The 22,846-nt window shown below is 42.9% G+C and overlaps 1 protein-coding gene and 1 long non-coding RNA gene across 2 annotated transcripts in view; one reads left to right on the forward strand and one right to left on the reverse strand.

Moving 5' to 3' along the window:
• The window catches only part of ROR1 (receptor tyrosine kinase like orphan receptor 1), a 439,308-nt gene that overhangs the window by 334,770 nt on the left and 81,692 nt on the right, over nt 1–22,846 (forward strand). Inside the window, exons 3-4 of the mRNA XM_030206495.1 lie at nt 3,211–3,495; nt 4,880–4,910. Coding sequence (XP_030062355.1) covers nt 3,211–3,495; nt 4,880–4,910 — 316 coding nt within the window. The remainder of the gene's footprint in view (nt 1–3,210; nt 3,496–4,879; nt 4,911–22,846) is intronic.
• On the reverse strand, nt 66–21,751 carry LOC115472277. The gene is made up of 3 exons (XR_003942494.1): nt 21,740–21,751; nt 20,180–20,184; nt 66–210 (listed from the first exon to the last, which is right to left on the reverse strand). It is a non-coding gene; the product is annotated as an uncharacterized LOC115472277 (long non-coding RNA).

The following is a 22,846-nucleotide window of genomic DNA, read 5'->3' on the forward strand; positions in this document are numbered from 1 at the left end:
TTGTATTTTTGAAAGCAGAGCAACAGAACTTGTAAATGCAAAGTAGTTGCATGAAGGGCAATTCTATAATCTAGGGGGTCGATATTCAAAGCAATTTACCTGGCCAGAAATGACTCCTGGCTGGATAAATCTCCTGTTCAGGGCTAACAGCAAATTTTCAGTAGCACTTAACCACTTTAGTGCCACTGAAAATAACCAGTTAGTGGTGAACTGAAAACTGGCATTTAGGGGGCGGAGTCAGCACTTAACCAGTTAAGTGCTGATATTCAGGACTGCATAAAAGTCAGGCCTATCTTTATGCAATAACCTATAGCTGGTTAAGTGCTGAATATCGGAGTTAACTAGGGTTACCATATTTTGTCCCCCAAAAAGGAGGACACATGCCCCACCCCCACCACACACCCCGCCATGCCCCCTTTCACACCCTCACTCCACCCGTCACATTTTTCCCTCCCCCCTGTCACACACTCCGTCACCCCCCTCCCCTTACCTTGCTACTGCCCTGGTGGTCTAGTGACCTCTTCGGGGCAGGAAAGAGACCCCTCTTTCCTGCCTGGAGCGCTGCTCTGCATGCATCCTTCCTGTAGGTGATCTCGGCGCCGATTCAAAATGGCTGTGAGAGTTGAAGTCTCGCGAGGTCACTTCAACTCTCGGTGGCCATTTTGAATCGGCGCCGAGATCACCAACAGGAAGGATGCATGCAGGGCAGCGCTCCGGGCAGGAAAGAGGGGGCTATTTCCTGCCCCGAAGGCAGAAGAGGTCACTAGACCACCAGGGCAGTAGTAAGTAAGGGGAGGGGAGGCTAGCAATCTGCCCGTTTGTCCAGAAATCCGGACAAACGGGCAGATTGGCAAAACTACTACTACTACTACTTAACATTTCTAGAGCGCTACTAGAGTTACGCAGCGCTGTACAGTTTAAAGCCCGCCCGGTTGCCCGGACATGTCCTCAAAAAGAGGACATGTCCAGGTAAATCCGGACATATGGTAACCCTAGAGTTAACTGACTATGCGTCAGTCAGCTCGACAAAACTGGATATTCAGTGCCAAATCCTGGACATGGCCTGGCATTGAATATCTGGGTTTAACCACTAGTGGCTGTTAGCAAAACGCTGATCACCGCCAGCTGTATTTTACCTGCTTTATGCACATGTTATGCGTGTAATTGTCCAGGATAATAGTCTTCTATGTGTATGTACACACATAGCCATGGAAATGATAGCAGGGTGCCAAGGTGCTATTCTGCAAATACCTGCTTAACTTGCATAGTGTACAAAACCAAAGAGAGGAAGCACAAGTATTCAGCGCCGATGTCTCAGTTTACAGACCGTTGTGCATCTGTTGTGGGCAATTAACCCGAGTCCCTGACGAAAGCATTGAAACCCGCGGCGTCGGGCGCAATAAGGGGAAGCCTAAGTGGATTTCAGCAGCAGGAGACACGGACACGACTTTAAGAAAATATAAGTTTATTGTTTTGAACACATGCATTTTGAGCACTATAAAATTGAATCAAGGGATAGCTCAATGAAGAGATGCTATGCCACTAGGCAAAAGAATTTATGATAGTGCCGATGAGTGGTATCTTCCGAGGGTTCCCTTACACATACATATATATACATAAGAACATATTATGCTGTGAATGTGTTTTATACTATAATGTGTGAGGAGAGAAAAAAATTTAAGTTAGGGCTATTTGCAGACACATTAGTTCCTCTCTTTGGTTTTGTAGATTATTTGGTTTCTTTTACTGAAGAGTTTTTTATTGGAGATTTTGAGTGGTTTCTAACTTGCATAGTGAGCATTTGAAAGGGGGCGTGCAGAGGGCACGGCGTAGGCAAGGCTCCCATTTACATTGGTAACTGAGGGCGTCTTTTATGGGCTTACTAAACAGGGGGGTAAGATGTTCTTCCCGGAGGTAAATCTGTAAATATTACCAGGAATTGCTGATCCATGTGCATTGTGTTGATCTGAAGCTTTAAGGTCTTTTTGCTTGGTCCTAGATCCGTATTTTATTTACACAGCGCTACTGTTCAGCCAAAAATATTTTCTATCTTGCATGGAATTATGACACACCATCCTGCTTATAATCGAACGAGAAAAACGCCCAAGTTCCGACCTAAATCGGGAGATGGACGTTTATCTCACAAAAACGAATAAAGCGGTATAATCGAAAGCCAATTTTTGGACGTTTTCAACTGCACTCCGTCGCGGATGCGGACAAAGTTTATGGGGGCGTGTCAGAGGTGTGGCGAAGGCGGAACTGGGGCGTGGTTATCTGCCGAACAAAGATGGGCGCATTTCACCGATAATGGGAAAAAAGTATGCGTTTTTAGCTAGAATTTAGGACACTTTTCCTGGACCCTGTTTTTTCATGAATAAGGCCCCAAAAAGTGCCCTAAATGACCAGATGACCACTGGAGGGAATCGGGTATGACCTCCCCTGACTCCCCCAGTGGTCACTAACCCCCTCCCACCACAAAAAAATAATGTTTCACAACTTTTTATTTTCACCCTCAAATGCCATACCCACCTCCCTGGCAGCAGAATGCAGGTCCCTGGAGCAGTTGTTAGGGGGTGCAGTGGACTTCAGGCAGGTGGACCCAGGCCCATCCCCCCCTACCTGTTACAATTGTGCTGCTTAATGCTTAGTCGTCCAACCCCCCCAAACCCACTGTACCCACATGTAGGTGCCCCCCTTCACCCCTTAGGGCTATAGTAATGGTGTAGACTTGTGGGCAGTGGGTTTTGAGGGGGATTTGGGGGGCTCAACACACAAGGGAAGGGTGCTATGCACCTGGGAGCTCTTTTACCTGTTTTTTTGGTTTTGTAAAAGTGCCCCCTAGGGTGCCCGGTTGATGTCCTGGCATGTGAGGGGGACCAGTGCACTACGAATCCTGGCCCCTCCCACGAATAAATGTCTTGGATTTATTCGTTTTTGAGCTGGGCGCTTTCATTTTCCATTATCGCTGAAAAACAAAAACGCCCAGCTCACACATTGTTGAATAAAACATGGGCGTCTATTTTTTCCCAAAATACGGTTCGGTCCGCCCCTTCACGGACCCATTCTCGGAGATAAACGCCCATGGAGATAGGCGTTTTCGTTCAATTATGCCCCTCCATATGTGCTATTTTTCCCATAAATAGAAAATAGGAGAATCCTCTTAAAATCCATCAGACCTTTAATGCCTTCTTTTTTGTGTGTGTTTAACAGATTACTTGATGCTGGATGAGCCCATGAACAATATAACCACTTCCCTTGGCCAGACTGCAGAGCTGCACTGTAGAGTCTCTGGGAATCCACCTCCAACAATCCAGTGGTTAAAGAACGATGCACCTGTTGTTCAGGAGCCCAGGAGGATATCTTTTCGGCCAACAAACTATGGGTCTCGGCTAAGGATCAGAAATCTTGACACAACCGACACTGGCTACTTTCAGTGTGTAGCAAGTAGCGGCAGAAAGACCGTCTCTACCACTGGCGTATTGTTTGTCAAGTTTGGTAAGTTTTTGCAATTAACTGTAGCCATGAGGAAGGTAAATGTAATATTCTGTGACCCTATCAAGGCATTTGAGAAAGGCAATTACATAGTACTATTTACATTGCGGTTGAAGATATTTAGGAATAAATGATGTACAGGAGTACAAATTGCACTTTGTAGAATAGACTGCAGAAGAGTTGAATTTCAGTCAACTTTTGTGTGCACTTTACAAAGCTGCAGCAAAAAGTGGCCTTAGCATGCTCTAATGTGGGTCTTTCCCGTATGCTAAGACCACTTTTGGCCACAGCCGTAAAATGACTGATTTTCTGGTTTTGGCATTAATACCCACACACTAATGTTCTTAGTATAAACCAAAGAGACAAGTTGTGTAAGCCTGCAGCTCAGGAGTAAATTTATTTTCGGAGGAAAAAGCCTCAAGAAACACCTTTTCCGCTCTATAGGCAGAGAAAGGGCTAGGCCTGCTTCATCACTAGCAAAAAACCTCCTGATACTAAAGCACTTGTCTTATCTCTCTATATAAAAGGCAACCCCAACGTTCTGAAGCCTCCACGGAAGTTGAGGCGCCCGAGATATCCGGTGTGCCCTGGAGTGTCTGCACCGCCCTCGCGTCAAAACGTCATGACGTCGAGGGCGGTGCTATAACACTCGGAGGGCCGAAACGCCACGCCAACGCAAACCCCGAACAACGCAAGTAGCTCGGAGGGATGGAGGGAGGGTCTGCACCGCCCTCGCGTCAAAACGTCATGATGTCGAGGGCGGAGCTATAACACTCGGAGGGCCGAAACGCAAGGCGAACGCCAACCCCGAACAAGGCAAGTAGCTCGGAGGGACGGAGGGAGGGGGCCACTAGCTAGCGCCCGTTTCATTGCGTTCAGAAACGGGCATTTTTTCCTAGTAGTAATAATGAAGATGAACAACGAAAGCAGGAACTTAAACCTCAAACCCCCTACTGGATAATTCAGTACATTTCCACAAAAGTACTTATCTTAAGTCAGGGGTCTTCTGTTAGAGTTAATGTTCATCCATATAAGTCAGACCGTGGTTAACCATAATGGCCGATGCTGAATATGTTGAAACACTGCAGCCATGCGTCTTCAAAAGAGTTTTCTCCATTCAGAGACTCAGAAAACCCTTTCTAATTTAGGATGCCCACTTCAACTTGTTTTCAATGTCTACGCACAGTATTTCCATCCATCCTGGCTTCCTCTATCTAGATGACTTGTTTTCTAATTGTGTTATTAATTGTGCTATCTCACTCCCACTGCTATATTTTATAAGAATCCCAGTGGAGAGCATGAAAGCACCTGCACTGTTAGAGGGAACTTTTTGTCTTTCTGTACTAAATTGTCTCTTCACTTTTTTTTTTCATATTTTCAACTCCAGGTCCCCCGCCGACTGCAAGTCCTGGATCATCGTAAGTTTGTCCCACATGTTACTCAGTTCTATAACAATTCTATAACAGGGTGCCTTATTCTATAAAGGAGTGTATGTGCTTGCTTTATGGAGCTGGTGTTTTAGAGCCTAAGTTCTTCAGATTTGGTGTATCTACAGTATTTTATAAGTTACCTACATTACACTGAGCCCTGCACGAGCCCAGTCCATATGCACATTCCCCTTGCAAATATATGCTATGTAAGTGAAACTCATTTCCGTATGTGGCATATTGAGTGCGCCTGGAGTATCCTAGGACAAAGGTCTCTTCTGTCCATTATAGTGGAAAGCATTTAAGCTCAGCACTCAATATTCATACAGGACCCCTGACGAAGGCCAAACGTGCTGAAACGTGTCGGGTTTTGCCTGAATCCACTATTGGTGAATAAATATTTTGGAATATCTTAATTTCATTTCCTTGAAACTTTGAACTTGTGGTGGGCTTTTGCTTGCGGCTCCTTTGTGGCAGGTTTTTGGTTTCTTCTGCTTGTTTATGACTGTTTAGTGAAGCAGGTATTTACAGAATAATGCTTAGGTGGAATTTTGGCAGTTACAGGCATATGTACACACATACATCGATAAATGCCATTATTCTAAAACATTAATATACATGTATTCAGCACATAAATGTTAACGTCAATTAGCGCTAATAATTGGGTGTTAACAATCAACTATTGTAGCTAATTGGCAACAATTTGGATTTACGTATGCATCTTGCAAGTTGCTATTCTATAAAGATGTGCGTGTAAATTCTTTAGCGAGCAACTGAAAAGGGGGCATGGGCGGGTTGGGGCATTTACTAATGATGTGCACACTATTATAGGATTCGGGGGATCCACACCTGATTTATGCACAAGGATTTACACCTGGTTTCAGTTGGTGTAAATCCTCGAACCCAAAGTTGAGCGCGGATCCTGGCGCCATGTGTTATTCTATAAATGACACCGAACTCAGAGCGCTGTTTATAGAATAGTGCTCGGCGCTGATTTTTTTTTTACGCCTAATTTTGGGCGCCATTTACTGAATTTATTCCTAAATGTTTAAAAGGAAGGTCATATGTGCATGTTGAAATCAAAATGAAATTAATTCTTGCAATTAAAACAGTTTCTACTACTTCAAAATATTAGTTTTCTTGTCTCTTGGTTGAATTGCTTCTTCTGCTGTTGTTTTTTGTTCTCTTATTTTATATATTAATATGTTGTATTTCTTACATTTTCATGCTTTCTCGTGGAATAAAATGTGTGCATTTTTTTTTATTGCTCACTGCCTGACAGGGTTCTGACAGGATCAGGCCTTCAGCCCAGCAGTGCCTCCAATGCGCAGGGTGGTCAACTTTTCATTGCACATATTTATTGAAGTACATAACTTACGGCGGGATTTAATCTGGATGTTTTTCAGCAATTATGGAAGAGAAAGAAAGATCCTGGACAAAAAAAAAAGTTTGTTTTTATCTAGACCTGTTTTCAGTCATGGCTAAGTCATAAAAAGGTGCCCTAACTGACCAGCTGACCACTGGAGGGATTAAGGTATGACCCCTTCTTAATTACCTGGCGGTCACTGACGCCCCCCCTTCCACCCCCCCAAAGATGTGACAGTAAAAGTAGATACCAGGCTTTATGACAGCTCCAGATATTATGCCATTCTTAAGAAAGCAGCAAGCAAATGGATGGAGTGGCCTAATGGTTGTGTGTATACTCTGGAGGAAAGGAGAAACAGGGGTGATATGATACAGACGTTCAAATATTTGAAAGGTATTAATCTGCAAATGAACCTTTTCCGGAGATACGAAGGCGGTAGAACGAGAGGACATGAAATGAGATTGAAGGGGGGCAGACTCAAGAAAAATGTCAGGAAGTATTTTTTCACAGAGAGTGGTGGATGCTTGGAATGCCCTCCCGCGGGAGGTGGTGGAGAGGAAAACGGTAACGGAATTCAAACACGTATGGGATAAACATAAAGGAATCCTTCTCAAAAGGAAGGGATCCCCGGAAGCTTAGCCAGCGGTGGGAGGCAGGGCTGGTGGTTGGGAGGCGGGGATAGTGCTGGGCAGACTTATACGGTCTGTGCCAGAGCTGGTGGTGGGAGGCGGGGCTGGTGGTTGGGAGGCAGGGATAGTGCTGGGCAGACTTATACGGTCTGTGCCCTGAAAAAGACAGGTACAAATCAAGGTATGGTATACACAAAAAATGACACATGTGAGTTTATCTTATTGGGCAGACTGGGTGGACCGTGCAGGTCTTTTTCTGCCGTCATCTACTATGTTACTATGTGTAGTAGTTAGTGACCAACAGGAGCCAGGTTCAATTCCCACTTCAATTCTTTCATTTCAGTACAAATACGTGAGCCCTCCTGGAACACAGAAATACCTCCTGTACCTAAATATATAAGTGACCTGCTAGCCTGAGGGCTGTTGTAGTGGTGGACCTTTTGGTACAGTAGGTTTTCTCTGTTCCTGGAGGGCTCACCGTACAATATGAAGGGATTTAGATGGGATTTGTAGCGCTCAGTAAAATTCTGTGTTAGGATGCACTAAGCCCAGGTTTTGCCACGGTTTAATAAAAGAGCCTCTAAGTGACTTGCCCAGAATCACAAGGGGCAGCAGCAGGATTTGACCCGGGCTTCCCCCATTGTCAGCCTAGTATTCTAACAACTAGGCTACTCCCCCTTGCCTTCTTGCAAGAGAAAATGCACTTTGTCACTGCCTCAAAAAAACTCAAGGATTATTTGCCAAAAGTTTCTGGAATGCATCCTGAAAGTCAAATTGCTTGTTTTATGAATGTCGCAAAGGGATTACCTTATTTGAATTTTATAAGCAGTATTACATCATTCCAATTCATTTTGCAAGCCAAACATTTGTTTGCCATCAATACGTTGAGACAGTTGTCTCCAATTTTTCAGGATACAAATGAGTGCTTCCTGAACATGTGCAACGTTCTCTGCTTTTCTCACTGTTGTCATCTTGTCAATGACACCCTGATTCTTGCTAGTAACAGGCACCGGTCTCTTTAAGTATCTATGAAATAAGAACCTTGAGTGCTGAGAATGGTGGTTCATGATGAAGGATGCATACATGCCGATGCACCACTCCTATGACTATAACCCTGGCCTGCAGGTACACCCCACCATGCACATTCCACTTACACACAGAAACCCAACTGGCACTAGGGATTTGCAGCTCCAAAATCTTTTTGCATTGTGTCATTTACAAGACCCCACCATGCACGTTCCACTTACACACCACACTCCTCCACTTACACACAGAAACCCAACTGGCACTAGGGATTTGCAGCTCCAAAATCTTTTGCATTGTGTCATTTACAAGACCCCACCATGCACATTCCACTTACACACAGAAACCCAACTGGCACTAGGGATTTGCATCTCCAAAATCTTTTGCATTGAGTCATTTACAAGAATGTTCATTTTGTTCAGGGGATTTGCGGCATTGTTTCATTACAGTTACTGTTCCACGAGAATGCACATTCTTTTGAATGAATGCACAATTTTTGCAAAGACTACACACTATTCACAAAGAATGTACACTGTTTGCAAAGGTGGTGTGTTCTTTCGGAAAGAGTGTGCAGTATTCACACACTGAAGAACCATCGAGCATGTACGCAATATCAGGAAAGAGTGTGCACTTTTCCCAAAAAGAGTGCACTTTTCTTGCAACTAGTGCACACTCTAACAACACATAAAAAAAGTTTAAGTTTAATAAGGCTTGCTATACCACCTAATGAGGTTTACAATAATATAAGAAAGTACATCTAAGACTGGAAAGGAAATACATCTTGGGATAGAAGAGAAGAATGTAGTAAAAATCACCAGTGTCTCTTCAAGTCCATCTGCCAAGTGGGCTGCAATAGGTAGGTTACTAATCATTCACATCCTTAAACAGGAAGGCCTTGAGACCTGATATAAATTTAGTATAGGATTCTTCTATCTGGAGAGATGAGTGGAGTGTGTTCCACAGTGTGAGACCAGTGACACTAAATATAAGTGATTGAATAAAATCATTGTAGATATGTCAAGTAGGTTTGAGTTAGCTGAACAAAGGACCCTAGATGGGACATAAGAGGTCAGTAATCGAGAGAGGTACAAGAGGATACCAGAACTTTGTATTTTTTGAGCTAGCAAGAAGAGTTTGTAAGATATTCTATGAGCAATGGATAACCAATGTTTTTAAGAGTGGAGAGACATGATCATATTTCCTTGCTCCAGAGATTAATTTCACGGCTGAATTTTGAACGATCTGTAACCTTCTATTATCTTGTAATCATGCACTTTGCAATAAAGAATTACAGTAGTCAAGTCTTGTTGCAAGAAAAGAGTGTGTGAGGATGTGGAAGGCTGACTTGTTGAATAAGTGGCGTATTGAGTAGGCCTGTTTTAATGCATAAAAATGGCATTTAATAGAGATGTGAGGTTGAAAGCTCATAGTGTTACCAAAGATGACACCTAAGATTCTTATTTAAGTGTTGAAGGTTACTGGAGTCCCTGCTATGGCGATGGGAATTGTAGGAATAAGCCTGCAAGAATCTGGATGTTATCTGCATATAAGAATGGAGTTAGACCTAATGATGGACTAAGTGTTAAAAGACATAAATATATTGAAACATGTTGGGACTAATATGGATCCTTGGGGAACTCCACAAGGGAAGGAATAGGAATCCATTCATTTAACGGTACTGGTTGTCTGAGAGGTACGACTGGAACCAGGCCAGGACTGTGTCAGCAATGCCTATGTCTTCTAATTTGCATAAGAGAAGGCTGTGGTCTACCAAGTTAAATGCTGAGGAATATCTAGTGGTGGAAGAAGTGGTGTTCTCTCTTCATTCAAGGCCGATAGATGGACGTTGTAATACCTAAGAGAGCTGTTCCAGTAGTATGCAATATCCTAATACCTGTTTGGGTTGGATGGAGGGTGTTAGTTTTCTCTAGGAAATCCTCCAATTGATTCAGTGCAATTCATTCAGTGAGCTTGGATATATATATGGGATTTGAGCTATGGGGTGATAATTAGAAATCTGAGTCAGTTAATGTTGGGTGAAAACTGATTGTAGAGTTTGAAATGAGGTGGAGGAAAGTGATGGAGGAAGACATAATAGAAGAAAATTGAGTGGGAGAGTGAAACTGGTGATCCTAAATTGGAAGGTCTCTAATATAGCTGGTGTAGCCATTGCTAGAGGGTAAATTGAGAGTTTGGAGGTTTAAAGTATGGCTAAGCCGCCACCTCTTCTAGTTGGTATGCTTCAGTAAAGGATTAAGAAATCAGATAGGGTTGCTTATGTAAGGTAAAAGAGGTCAATGTCAGTCAGCCATGTCTCTGTGAGGCATCGTATATTGAGCGAGTTGTTTAATATGAAATCATGAAATAAGAATAGTTTGCTGCATATAGATCATGTATTAAAAAGGCCTGTGTGTGGTGTTGGAGTTGTATATGTTTCCCAGTAAATGACAGTGTAATATATTTCAGAAATCTTACCTCAGAGTAGGCAGTAGATCGCGATCCATCTTGTCCATGATCCTAGAAGACTAGAATAGGAGAAAAAAAGCGGCATGGTTGGATAGAGGGACAGTAATAGCACCCAAGACAATAAGGAGAATAGCATAAGCCACATACTAAATCTGGGAACCAGAGGGTTTCTCAGTGTCCTGCTCCTTGTATGTACTCCTTGGGCACACGCCTGTGGCACAGTGGGAGCTCGTTTTTATCCACTACCACGTCAACTCCACTTCCAGGAGTCAAGTGGGAGGGGTCAGATGCCGCGTTCGAGGCCCATTGACAGCTGGACCTGGGATTCAGTGATCTGCAGAACAAAGCACACAGCACAGAGGCCAAACAGAGCAACAGCAGCAATCAACAGCAGAGAAGAGCACATAAAAGTTTGTGTTCTTTCCTATCATTTTCATTTGGAAATGACATGCAACGCAATGGGGAATGTTATTTCAAACAAATGCACATCCCTAACTGATGCCCATATTGCCCTATATGTGCACAACCCTGACTTGCATGCACAGCCCATTACAGAATGCCTCCCCCCTTGTATACAATGCTGCCCTGAATACACATTCTCCCCCTCCCCTTACACACACACATTCACACATACTGTACCACCTATGCATAGAGCCTGGATCCCTCTACATTATCACACTTAGGAATTCAACCCCCAAACTGTCAGCACATGCACCCTTCAACATGAAGACTTGGTAGCTGGGGTAAGGCAGGAAGTGGGGGCCTATGGTGCATTCTGCGAAAATCCATGGGTGTCAGATAGTTTTCTGTAATCAGTTTATTGTTGATCTGGTTGGAGATCGTCTGCACTCAAACTCGCACTACTCCCAAATAAACATCACCAGTCTGGCAAAAACCTTTTCACTCGAAGCACACACTTCTTTATTGTTCATGCCGTCTTATCTTCTGCTGAAAAGAAGCACTACACAAAGATAAATTTCCTTGCCTCATGTATTCAGTAAAAGGACAAACAATGCTGTGAGCAACATAAATATACCAATCAAACTTGGAGGGTCTTTTTGGATCACCCTGTACTTACTGGAGATTCTTACTGTAACCATAACGCTGGCAATGGTCAAGTAGGCACGGTTATGGCACTGCAAGATTTAGACTGGGCATTGGGGAATGGAAGCGCAGCTGGAGGAAGATACGTAATATGTATCGTATTATTATTTTCGTTCTTTTCTGTATTAATATTGCACTTCTGTCTTTTGTGTTAGAAATTATTTTAGTTATTGTTCACCGCTTTGATGGGTTTCCCTAAATGGTCTATCAAATAAAATGAACCTTGAATTTTTTGAAATTGTGAGGTGGCAGTTTTCAGACTTTGTATGAGTTCTCCGCTGTGTACGCCTTGTAGCGCTATAGAAATGCGTAGTAGTAGTAGTATGCACTTTTGCTTTGAAACTTGTCTTGGTACAGAGTGTGTGCAATCAATCGCAACATGTGGGCTTTGACAATAGTGGGAGAGGGTAATTTTCAGACATCAGATTAATGTGAGTACATTTTCCCCCTGATTCTATAAAGGTTGCCAAAAATTGTGCATGCAAATTTAGGCGCATTCCCGATTTGTGCATGCAATTTATAGAATAATGAGCCAATTAGTGCCAATAATTGGCTTTTTAACAAGCAATTATTGGCACTAATTAGATTTAATTGGGACTAATGCTTGGAAAGCAAGGTGCAGGGACTGCGCCTAAAATTTACATGTCTAAAAAGAGGGGCGCAGAAATGGGAGGGTCATGGGCATTTTGGGATAGAATGGAGGCGTGGTTTTGAATTACAGGCGTAATTACAGAATATGGGTGCTGCACACGTAAATTTAAGTGCAGGCATTTGCACCACATTTTCGAAGGTGCAAATGGCCAAACTTAAATTTACGCACGACCACTCTGCTTAAGCATTTATTCCTGCACCAACCAGTTAGCATTTTTTTTTTAATTTTTGTTACATTTGTACCCCGCGCTTTCCCACTCGTGGCAGGCTCAATGTGGCTTACATGGGGCAATGGAGGGTTAAGTGACTTGTATTGCAGTTGCACTAACTGGGCTAGATGGATCATTGGTCTGACCTAATATGGCTATTCTTATATTCTTTTTCTTACGTTCTTAACTGTTTAGTGCAGAAAAGCAGCGATCCCAGCACAGAGCCCTGCGGAACCCCACTATCTACCCTTCTCCATTGAGAATGCTGACCATTTAACCCTCCTCTCTGTCTTCTATCTTTTAACCAGTTTTTAATCCACAATAGAACACTACCTCCTATCCCACGACTCTCTAATTTCCTCTGGAGTCTAATCGCTCTCATTGATATATATGTTTTGGAATTCCAACTGTCAATTGATTATTATTAAACTATTATTGTTCAGATTAATATATTTTGTGTTTCATCTTAAGCCCCCTGTTTACTAAGCCACACGACAATGCCGACACAGCCCATTCAAAGTGAATGGGCTGTGTTGGCATTAGCACATGGCAGCAGGGGGTAAGTCTTTGGACTATTACTATTTTATATTATTTGACTGTAGACCACTTTGATGTCATTGCTGAAGGGAATATAGAGAGACAAAATAAAAACATGAAGGAGTTAATTGTAGTGGACTGGGTCAGGAATAGAGCTGGAAAGTAGAGTACTGTTAAAACTGGGCATTTCCAAACAGCCCAGCCACTGCCTGCCTTTGGTGTCCCTGCTTCCAGTTGTGGATTACTGCTGATCAGTGACTGTCCTCGATGACAAAGACTGATCGTCCGCTAGTTTTGCTTATTGAGTAGATATCCATCCAATGCTGTGATATCATCAGCAAAGTCATTTGACCTAAATGGCATAGGGGAGTGGTCTAATGGTTGGTGCAGCAGGCTTTGATCCTAGCAACCTAGGTTCAGTTCCCACTGCAGCTCCTTGTGACCTTGGGCAAGTCACCCAACCCTCCATTGCTCCAGGTACAATACCTAGATTGTGAGCCCTCTAGGGACAGGAGAAAATATTTTTTCACTCAATGAATAACTCTTTGCCAGAGGATGTGGTAACAGCAGTTAGCGTATCTGGGTTTAAAAAAGGTTTGGACAAATTCCTGGAGGAAAAGTCCATAGTCTGCTATTGAGGCAGACATGGGAAGCAACTTCTTGTCCTGGGATTTGTAGTATGGAGTGTTGATACGATTTGGGTTTCTGCCAGGTACTTGTGACCTGGCATGGCCACTGTTTGGAAAACAGGATACTGGGCTAGACTGACCATTGGTCTGACCCAGTATGGCTACTCTTATGTTCTTATGTAAAGTACCTGCATATAATGTGTACAGCACTGTGTACATCTAGTAGTGTTATGGAAATTATTAAATTGTACAGCGCTGCGTAACCCTAGTAGCGCTTTAGAAATGTTAAGTAGTAGTAGTATTAGTAGTAGTAGTAGTTGTAGTAGTTGTTAATTCATTAAAGTTGATTTCCCATCTCTTTATGGTCTCCTTCGGTCTTTAAAAGAAATGGATGGGGGATGGGAGTGAGAGAGAAAAGGCTCCCATCCAAAATAGATCATCCCGTAGGTTTTGGTGGGGGGGGGGGTTCCTTTTATATTTTTTTAACTGAGTCCCAGTATGTCTGTCGTTTTATTTATGAGCTACTGGTTAGGATGTGACACGCAGACATGTCAACTCCTTAGCATTCTGAAGTAATTTTGTCATATTCTTTCAGAGTGACTGGGAGGGGGAGGGGGAGTCCCTAAGGATATGACTGGTCTAAAACAGAAAATAAACAATAACAATAATCTATCATAAAAGATCTTTCACAAACATAAATTGTTGGAACAAAAATGTCTTCAAACCCTTTCTAAATAAAAAAAATAATTGAACTCAGATCTTATAGAAATTGGCAATAAATTCCAAATAGAAGGAGCTTGATATGAAAATGACATTTAAAAAAACATTCCGCCTAACTACATTCATAGGTGGAAAACTGAGTTGCAGTTGATTTCTTAAAGCGTAAGATTGTCCACCCATTGATAATTTAATTAAAGATACCGGATAAAACGGAACTTGATCATATGGGGTCTTAAAAATTAATATGCATAATGCCTTCTTGTCACATAACCTATGAGGTACTTTTGTAACAGGCCTTTATATGAAAACTCCTTTATAAAATTACCCCCCGAGTTGGCAAATAAACTCTATTGAGAATAATAAGGCTTCATTATTTAATATGCATTAAATAGCATTAATGCCCGTTAACTGGTAAACACATGTTAGTAATTGAGGCCTCAAATGACTTGATCAAAGTCAGAAGGAGTCTCAGTGGCAGAAGTAGGATTTAAACCCTATTTTCCTGTTCTCAGCCCATTACATTAACCACTAGACCACTCTTATAGGGTAATACTTTGAGGGAGAAGAATGATTTATTTAAAAGTAGTTTAAATGTGGAGAGAACGTGATTCATAGGTTAGAAACAGGTAAGAATGAGTTGGGGAGAAGCAGATGAACCACATAGTGAAGAGATTAATTTTCTCTGTGCTTTTCATGAACATGTAGTAAATGGCAGTCATATAAAACAAAAAGTGAGGAGAGTGGATGAGGATACCAACAATTATATATTTATTCACTTGAAAAATAAAAAATTAAAAAATTAAAAAATAACAATGTACATAAAAATGACCCGACACGGCCGTGTTTCGGCCCAATGGCCTGCCTCAGGGGTCTTTGTAACCTAATTTGAAACCTTCATAAAGGGGCAAATATGGTGCATAAAAGTCAAGAAAAAACCAGCTAAAACGGGAATCCTGTGGTCTCTAGCATACACAAATGGACACACCATTATTGAAGCAGTCATACATATGCGAAATAAAATAATGTTTCAGATTGCAAATGAAAAAGTAAAACATGTAACACTGAGAAGTGAATTGCACAGAGCAGTGTTCATCCTTGCAAGGCCCAGGGGCCAATGGTACTCCCACTGACCCTGTGTGGTCCCCAGACTCTTCCCCCCTCCTCGCCCCCAGTCTTGCTACTGGCACTACATCCCTATCCGTTTTGTTTTGTACCTGCCTGATTACGTTCTCTGTCATTTTTAGCCACTTGGGGGGAGATTCTATATACGGAACCTAAAGAATCAGCGCTGAAATCAATTCCAACTAGATTTAGGCGCCGGTTATAGAATATGCTTAGTTGATATTTCAATGCCTAAATCTACGTGGCATTTAGTGTGTAGATTTAGGCACAATATTCTATAGCTAGGCGTGTAAATTCAGAACGCCCACGAAATGCCCATTTCCCCACCCATAATCACGCCCCTTTTTGCCTGCGCATGTTAGAAGTTTGTCACACATCGTTACAGAATACGCTTAGCGAGTTGTGCACGTAAATTCTAATCAGTGCCAATTAGTGCTCATTATTGCTTGTTAAGTGCTATTGTCATCACTCGTTAGCTTGTTAAATTTCGTGCATTGTTATAGAAGCCGCTTCGATTTTGGCGCCGATTTCTAGGCATGCTATATAGAATCTGGGGGTTGTTGCTTAACTTCCTTCACTATTTTCATATTGAAATTTGCCCACAAGATGCCAATTCTTAAACAATTATACTGGTTGTCAGTAATACAAAGAATTCAGTTTTAAGATATTAACACCAGACTCTTTAACTCAAATGCAACTCTTTTGCTTTAAAAACAAGTTTTGAATGTGTACCATCCAGGAAGGACATTAAGGGGCTCTTGTATCAAGTGCTAGCAGCTCCTGGTGCACGTAACGCTGAAAAAGCCCATTCACTTTAAATGAGATCTGTCAGCATTGGCGCGCGAGTACCGTTAGCGCGGCTTGATAAAAGAGGCCCTAAGATCTGAAAATGCTGTGCGGTTAGCTGGTGGTAAAAGCATATTATGCTGAGACAACAGCATATGCTTTTTCTGTGGCGGGGTATCTTTATGCAATGCACTCTGGGTCAGCTGCGTTTTTGTGGCGGATTTTACAATTTAAAAAACTTTTTAAAATACAACTCTGTGTGGAGCTGGAAAGCCAGACTGGAGCTTGGAAGCTGGACTGGAGCTAGAACACTGGACTAAAGCTTGGCTGGAGTGGAAACCAGGAACAGGATTAGGCAGGATGAAGCAGAAGCAAAGCTAGGCAGGAACAGGTGAAGAAACAAGGTACAAACTTGGCAAGGCAGAAAAGGCAGAGCACAAGGCAAGGCAAACAAGACAGTGCTCAAGGCAAGGCAGGACTCAAGGTAAGGAAGACAAGGCAGATCACAAGGTAATGCAAACAAAACAGGGCTCAAGGTAAGGCAGACAAGACAGTGCTCAAGGCAAGGCAGGACTCAAGGTAAGGAAGACAAGGCAGATCACAAGGTAATGCAAACAAGACAGGGCTCAAGGTAAGGCAGACAAGGCAGGACTCAGGCAAGGCAGACAAGGCAGAGCACAAGACAAGACAAACAAGACAGGGCTCAAAGCAAGGCAGGACAATCTGAAGTACAACATACACACACAAATTCTAGATCACTCTAGAAGACCTCTGTTGCAAAGGCAAAGTTTGAAAGTCCCATCATTCCTTAAGAGAGCCCTCGCTGATGATGTCATGCCATCAGGAATGAGGCTTGAAGCACACTGAAACACCAGAGTGGGGCTTGGATACTGGGATGTCAGAGTGAGGCTTGGATGACTCGGGGGTGAAGCTGGAACATCAGAGCAGGGCTAGAATAATCTCTGGAATACGGCTTGAGAAACAGGGAAAAGGCAGTCCGAAGAAGCCGCAGAACCTGACCACCAGAGAAAGAGCTGAGCCTGGACATGGAGACATAGCCACAGCCATGACACAGTAAGGTACTTTATCAAATGCCTTTTATTTATTTATTCATTCATTCATTCATTCTTGTATCCCACTATTGTCCAAAACAGGTTTTGGTTCAAAGTGCCCTACAGTTGTTGAACAAAAGAGAAATCACCATGTTGCGTTAACAATTATAGCTTAGATTAGGACATTGGGTACATATGTTATTATTCATATTTGAAGAGAAGTTACAGTGTCTTGTTACAGTTATACCTAAACTGGATCATTCATTTATCATTTTTCTATACTGTCACTTCTTGCATAGCAAATCAGAATGGTTTACATCTTATAATTATTCAGGTACTTGCACTGTCCCATATGGGCTCACAGTCTAAGTATATTGTTCCTGGGGCAATGGAGGGCTAGGTGACTTGCCCAGGGTCACAAGGAGCTGCAGAGAGAATTGAACCTGGTTCCCCAGGATTTTAACCCACTGCTGACTGTTAGGCAGCAGTGGGAATTGAACCCCGTTCCCCAGGTCTGCATCCCACTGCATTAACCATTAGGCCACTCCTCCCTCAATGGTATTTGCCATAAATTCTCATGAAAGGTCAGTTTTCTTTTCTGACTTGGCGGTAGTTTGTAATGCTCCGTGTGATCTTTGGGATTGAGTTCCACCATTTGGAACCCAGGTAGCTAAAACTGGCCATGTAGATGGTTTTGTAGATTGTGTTTCTGCATTTGGGTAGATGAAGTAGTAGGTAACTTCTGGTGTCTGGTCTTGCATTTCTTAGTGATAGTTCGATCAGGTCTAGCATATAGACAGGGGCCATGCCACATAGTATTTTGAAGATGAGGGTGCTGGTTTTGAATATTAGTCTGGCCTTGATCAGGAGCCAGTGTAGCATTGTGATCAGTCGGGTTGCACTTTCATATTTCGACTCTTTGAAGATTAGCCTTGCTGCTGTGTTTTGAACGGTTTGCAGCAATTTCAATAGGTTTTCTTTGCACCCTATGTATGCTGCATTTGTTGTTATTCATAGTCGAAGAGAAGTTACAGTGTCTAGTTACAGTTATACCTAAACTGGATCATTCAATGTTATTTGCCATAAAATCTCATGAAAAGGTCGGTTTTCAGTTCTTTTCTGAATTGGAGGTAGTTTGCAATGCCATACCAGTTACCAGTGAGATTAATTGCTATTAAAATTTTTAATCATCCAACAACCCTAATCTGAACCATGATAAAGAAGGAGGGGAATGTATGGGTATATTTTATTGGTCAATCCCTCTTTGGGCCCAATAAAGTATTTTATTAGCCAGACACCCCAGATGCTGAGTACCTTCATGGTAGGGCTGTTAGGAGCTCAGTCAAGAAAGATGAACTGTCATCCTCCCCAACTGTGGGCATCTTGTTGAACTTGTAAGATAAGGGGAACCTTCATACACAGCCATGGGGAACACATGAAAGGAGGCACGAAAGCCATCTCAAGATGGAAAACGTGGAACTTTGGCATCTGACAAGGATTGCGCTGCTAGTGCTGTAGCAGCTTGTGGATCAACAGCAGTGTGATTTGTATGAAACTCTGGAGAGCTGGCTGCAAGGCAGAAGAGTAAAGAGGCTGAGCTTTGGCAGGGAGACAATCCTTTCTATAACTTTCCAGCTACAGATGCAAGCAGCTTTTTCATTGAACAGTATATGGTTTGCAATTGAAGGGTTAGGTAGGGCCCTTTTGGGCAATTGATTCACCTTTCACTACTGATGTCTGATATTTCTGAGAGGATTTTGTCTCATGAGAAAATATTCAAGATAGCAAGGGGAAAAATGGATATTGTGGAAGATAAATTGTAAAAACTCATGACATAAAAATCATTATTGGTTAAATAATGTTAGATTACGTGGAGGGGCATAATCGAACGCGAATGCCTATCTCCATGGGCGTCTATGTCCGAAAACGGGTATGTGAAGAGGCGGGACAGACTGTATTTTCGAAAAAAATGGACGCTTTTCAGCTGGGTGTTTGTTTTTTTTAGCGATAATGGAAAGTAAAAACGCCCAGCTCAAAAACGTCCTAATCCGAGCCATTTGGTCATGGGAGGGGCCACGATTTGTAGTACACTCGCCCCCCTGACATGCCAGGACACCAACTGGGCACCCTAGAGGTCAGTGCGGTGGACTTCAGACAACGCTCCCACATGCATAGCTCCCTTACCACGGGTGCTGAGCCCCCAACCCCCTCCCCCAAAACCCACTACCCACAAATGTACAACACTACCATAGCTCTTAGGGGTGAAGAGGGCACCTACATGTGGGTACAGTGGGTTTTGCAGGCCTCCCATTTACCAGCACAAGTGTTACAGGTAGGGGGGGGATGGGCCTGGGTCTGCATGGCTGAAGTGCAGTGCGGTACCCACTAAAAGTGTTCCAGGGACCTGCATACACGCAGGCCTCTAAGACTGGTTGCTGCTATATAACATTGGCACACCAGTTGACACCTGAAGACTAATCTCTCCGAAAACATCCTTTATTGGAATAACCGCGTTTACTCACAGTTAACTGCAGATCAGAGGTTGTGCCCCACTGGCAACGAGTGTCCCTGGTACTGAGATGAGCAGTAGGTCAGAGCTGGCAGAATGGTGTACAATGCCCTCTTTCAGCCACATTCAAGGTAAGAACTAAGTTCTGTAACGTGGCTAACACGTAAAAGGGATCTAAAACTGGCTTACAAAAATGGCCACTACCTCATGGAGTACCGGAAACAAAACAGGGCACACTCTGACCCAGTAAGCAGGGGGAAAAGCACCATGGGAGTAGAGCCTACCAACTACCAATATCGTGAGCATTTGCCACAAGCTAGTGGAATCACGGAGCCCAATACCCTACACCCACCACAATGCATTGCTGATGTGACTCTGCAGTGCCCTTAACAGAAAAGGTGTCACACTCACCCGAGAGCCACATCAGAACCAGGGAAAGGCTGTCACAGGATAGAACACATTCTGCAGTCATAGAGGTGGGTACGGCATTTGAGGCTGGCATAGAGGCTGGAAAAAAAGTTTTTAAAGTTGGTTTTTTTTGGTGGGAGGGGGTTAGTGACCACTGGGGGAGTCCGGGGAGGTGATCCCCGATTCCCTCCAGTGGTCATCTGGTCAGTTGGGGCACTTTTTTGGGACCTGTTTGTGAAAAAAAGGGTCCAAAAAAAGTGACCCAAAATCGCGGTAAAAACGCCTTTTTTCGATTATAAGCTAAAGACGCCCATCTCTCCTCGGCCGATAGCCACGCCCCAGTTCCGCATTCACCACGCCTCCAACACGCCCCCATCAACTTTACCCGTTTCCGCGACGGATTGCAGTTGGAAACGCCCAAAATTGGCTTTCGATTATACCGATTTGGGCGCCCACTGGAGAAAGACGCCCATCTCCCGATTTGGGTCGCAATATAGGCGTTTTTCTCTTTCGATTATAAGCTGGATAATAAACTAGAGTATTTAGAAAATTCTGCCAAGAGAAGAAACCTGAGAGTAATTAACTTTGAAGTCTGATAAATTATCTGCTAGTGAGATGTTCAAAATGTACATGATGGGAATTCTAAAGATTCCGCTTAAGGCTTGCCACCTTTAGGGAGGATTTTTAAATTTCTTCTACCAAGGAAAGTGATGTGGTAGCCGTGTTAGTCCACTTTTAAAGGTAATAAATAGAAATAAAACAAAACATAGAAAAGAAAATACAATGATACCTTTTTTTTATTGGAATAACAATACATTTTTGATTAGCTTTCAAAGGTAACCCTTCTTCAGATCAGAAGTAAGCAAATGTTGTATCAGAATATATAAGTGAATCACAAAAGCATTCCAATGAGTCTCACAGGAAGAGGGTGGGATGGGTTACTACTACTACTACTATTTAGCATTTCTATAGCACTACAAGGCGTAGGCAGCACTGCACAAACATAGAAGAAAGACAATCCCTGCTCAAAGAGCTTACAATCTAATAGACAGGTGAGAAACAGGGAGAGCTGGGTGGGTGAGAGACAGGAAAAGATGGATGACTGATAAAAGGGTGACAAGAAGTGCAGAGTGATGCACTTGGGATGCAGAAGTAAAAAAGAGATGTACCAGGTAGGAGGAGAGAAATTGATAAGCTCAGCTCAGGAGAGGGACCTTGGGGTGACGGTGTATGAAGATCTCAAGGTGATGAAATGGTATGACAAGGCGGTGGCCGCGGTCAGAAGGATGCTAGGCTGCATAGAGAAGGGGTATAACCAGCAAGAGAAAAGAGGGGTTGATTCCCCTGTGCAAGCCATTGGTGAGGCCCCACTTGGAGTATTGTGTTCAGTTTTGGAGGCCTTATCTCGCTAAGGATGTGCAGTACAGAGAAAAGCAACTAAAATGATAGGGGGTTTACTTAGCAAGAAGTACATGGAGAGACTTACTGACCTAAACATGTATACCCTGGAAGAAAGGAGAAACAGTGGTGATATGACACAAACGTTCAAATATTTGAAAGGTAGTAATCCGTAAACAAACCTTTTCCAGAGACAGGAAGGTGGTAGAACCAGAGGGCAGAAATTGAGGTTGTAAGGGGGCTGACTCAGGAATAATTTAAGGAAGTATTTTTTCACTGAGAGGGTGGTAGATACCTGGAATGCCCTCCCGCAGGAGGTGGTAGAGATGAAAATGGTAACAGAATTAAAAAATGCGTGGGACAAACACAAAGGAATCTTGTTTAGAAGGATCGGATCCAAAGAAGCTTAGCGAAGATTAGGTAGGAAAGCCAGTGCTGGGCAGACGTCTGCGGTCTGTGCCCTGATCGATGATGAATAGATTTGGATGGGCTAGAGTGGAGCTTTCAGGGGCTTTGACAACAACTTCAACATTTTAGAGCAAGGCCAGTGCAGGGCAGACTTCTATGGTCTATGCCCTAAAAATGGCAAGGATAAATCAAGATCAGGTATACATATAATGTATCACTTCACACCTTGTGTAATGAGTTATCTTTATTGGGCAGATTGGAGATTTATTTTATTTTTGTTACATTTGTACTCATGGCAGGCTCAATGCGGCTTACATGGGGCAATGGAGGATTAAGTGACTTGCCCAGAGTCACAAGGAGCAACCTGTGCCTGAAGTGGGAATCAAACTCAGTTCCTCAGGACCAAAGTCCACCACCCTAACCACTAGGCCACTCCTCCACCATACAGGTCTTTATCTGCCATCATCTACTATGTTACTGTGTAAAGAAGTAGAATTTTGTGGTTTATAGTGGGATAGAAAACCCAGATCTTAGTTAAGGCCTGTGTGGTTAGTGTCGAAATGTTTAATCATTTTGACTTCAAAGTTCTTACGTTCCTGGATTGTCTTAAAGTTTCCTTTTAGTATTCTCACCATAAAATCTGCCCCTTCTGCTTTTGCAAAGTGCTGTCTCACAGAGGTGACATCCTGGTTAGCATTGTTATACTTCATATGATGTCTATATAGATTAAATCTCATCTTTAGCATCTGGCTTGTTTCTCCAATATAGCACCCTTCTTCTCACTTTTTGTATTGAATGATATATACCATATTTGAAGATGAACATGTGAAGGATCCCCTTATGCTGAATGTTTTTTTCATTTGAGCGACTGTGGGATCCTGTGAGATGTGTTGGCACAGTTTGCAGCTAG

The sequence above is a fragment of the Microcaecilia unicolor genome, chromosome 6 (genome assembly GCF_901765095.1).
Source record: "Microcaecilia unicolor chromosome 6, aMicUni1.1, whole genome shotgun sequence".
Lineage (NCBI taxonomy): Eukaryota > Metazoa > Chordata > Amphibia > Gymnophiona > Siphonopidae > Microcaecilia > Microcaecilia unicolor.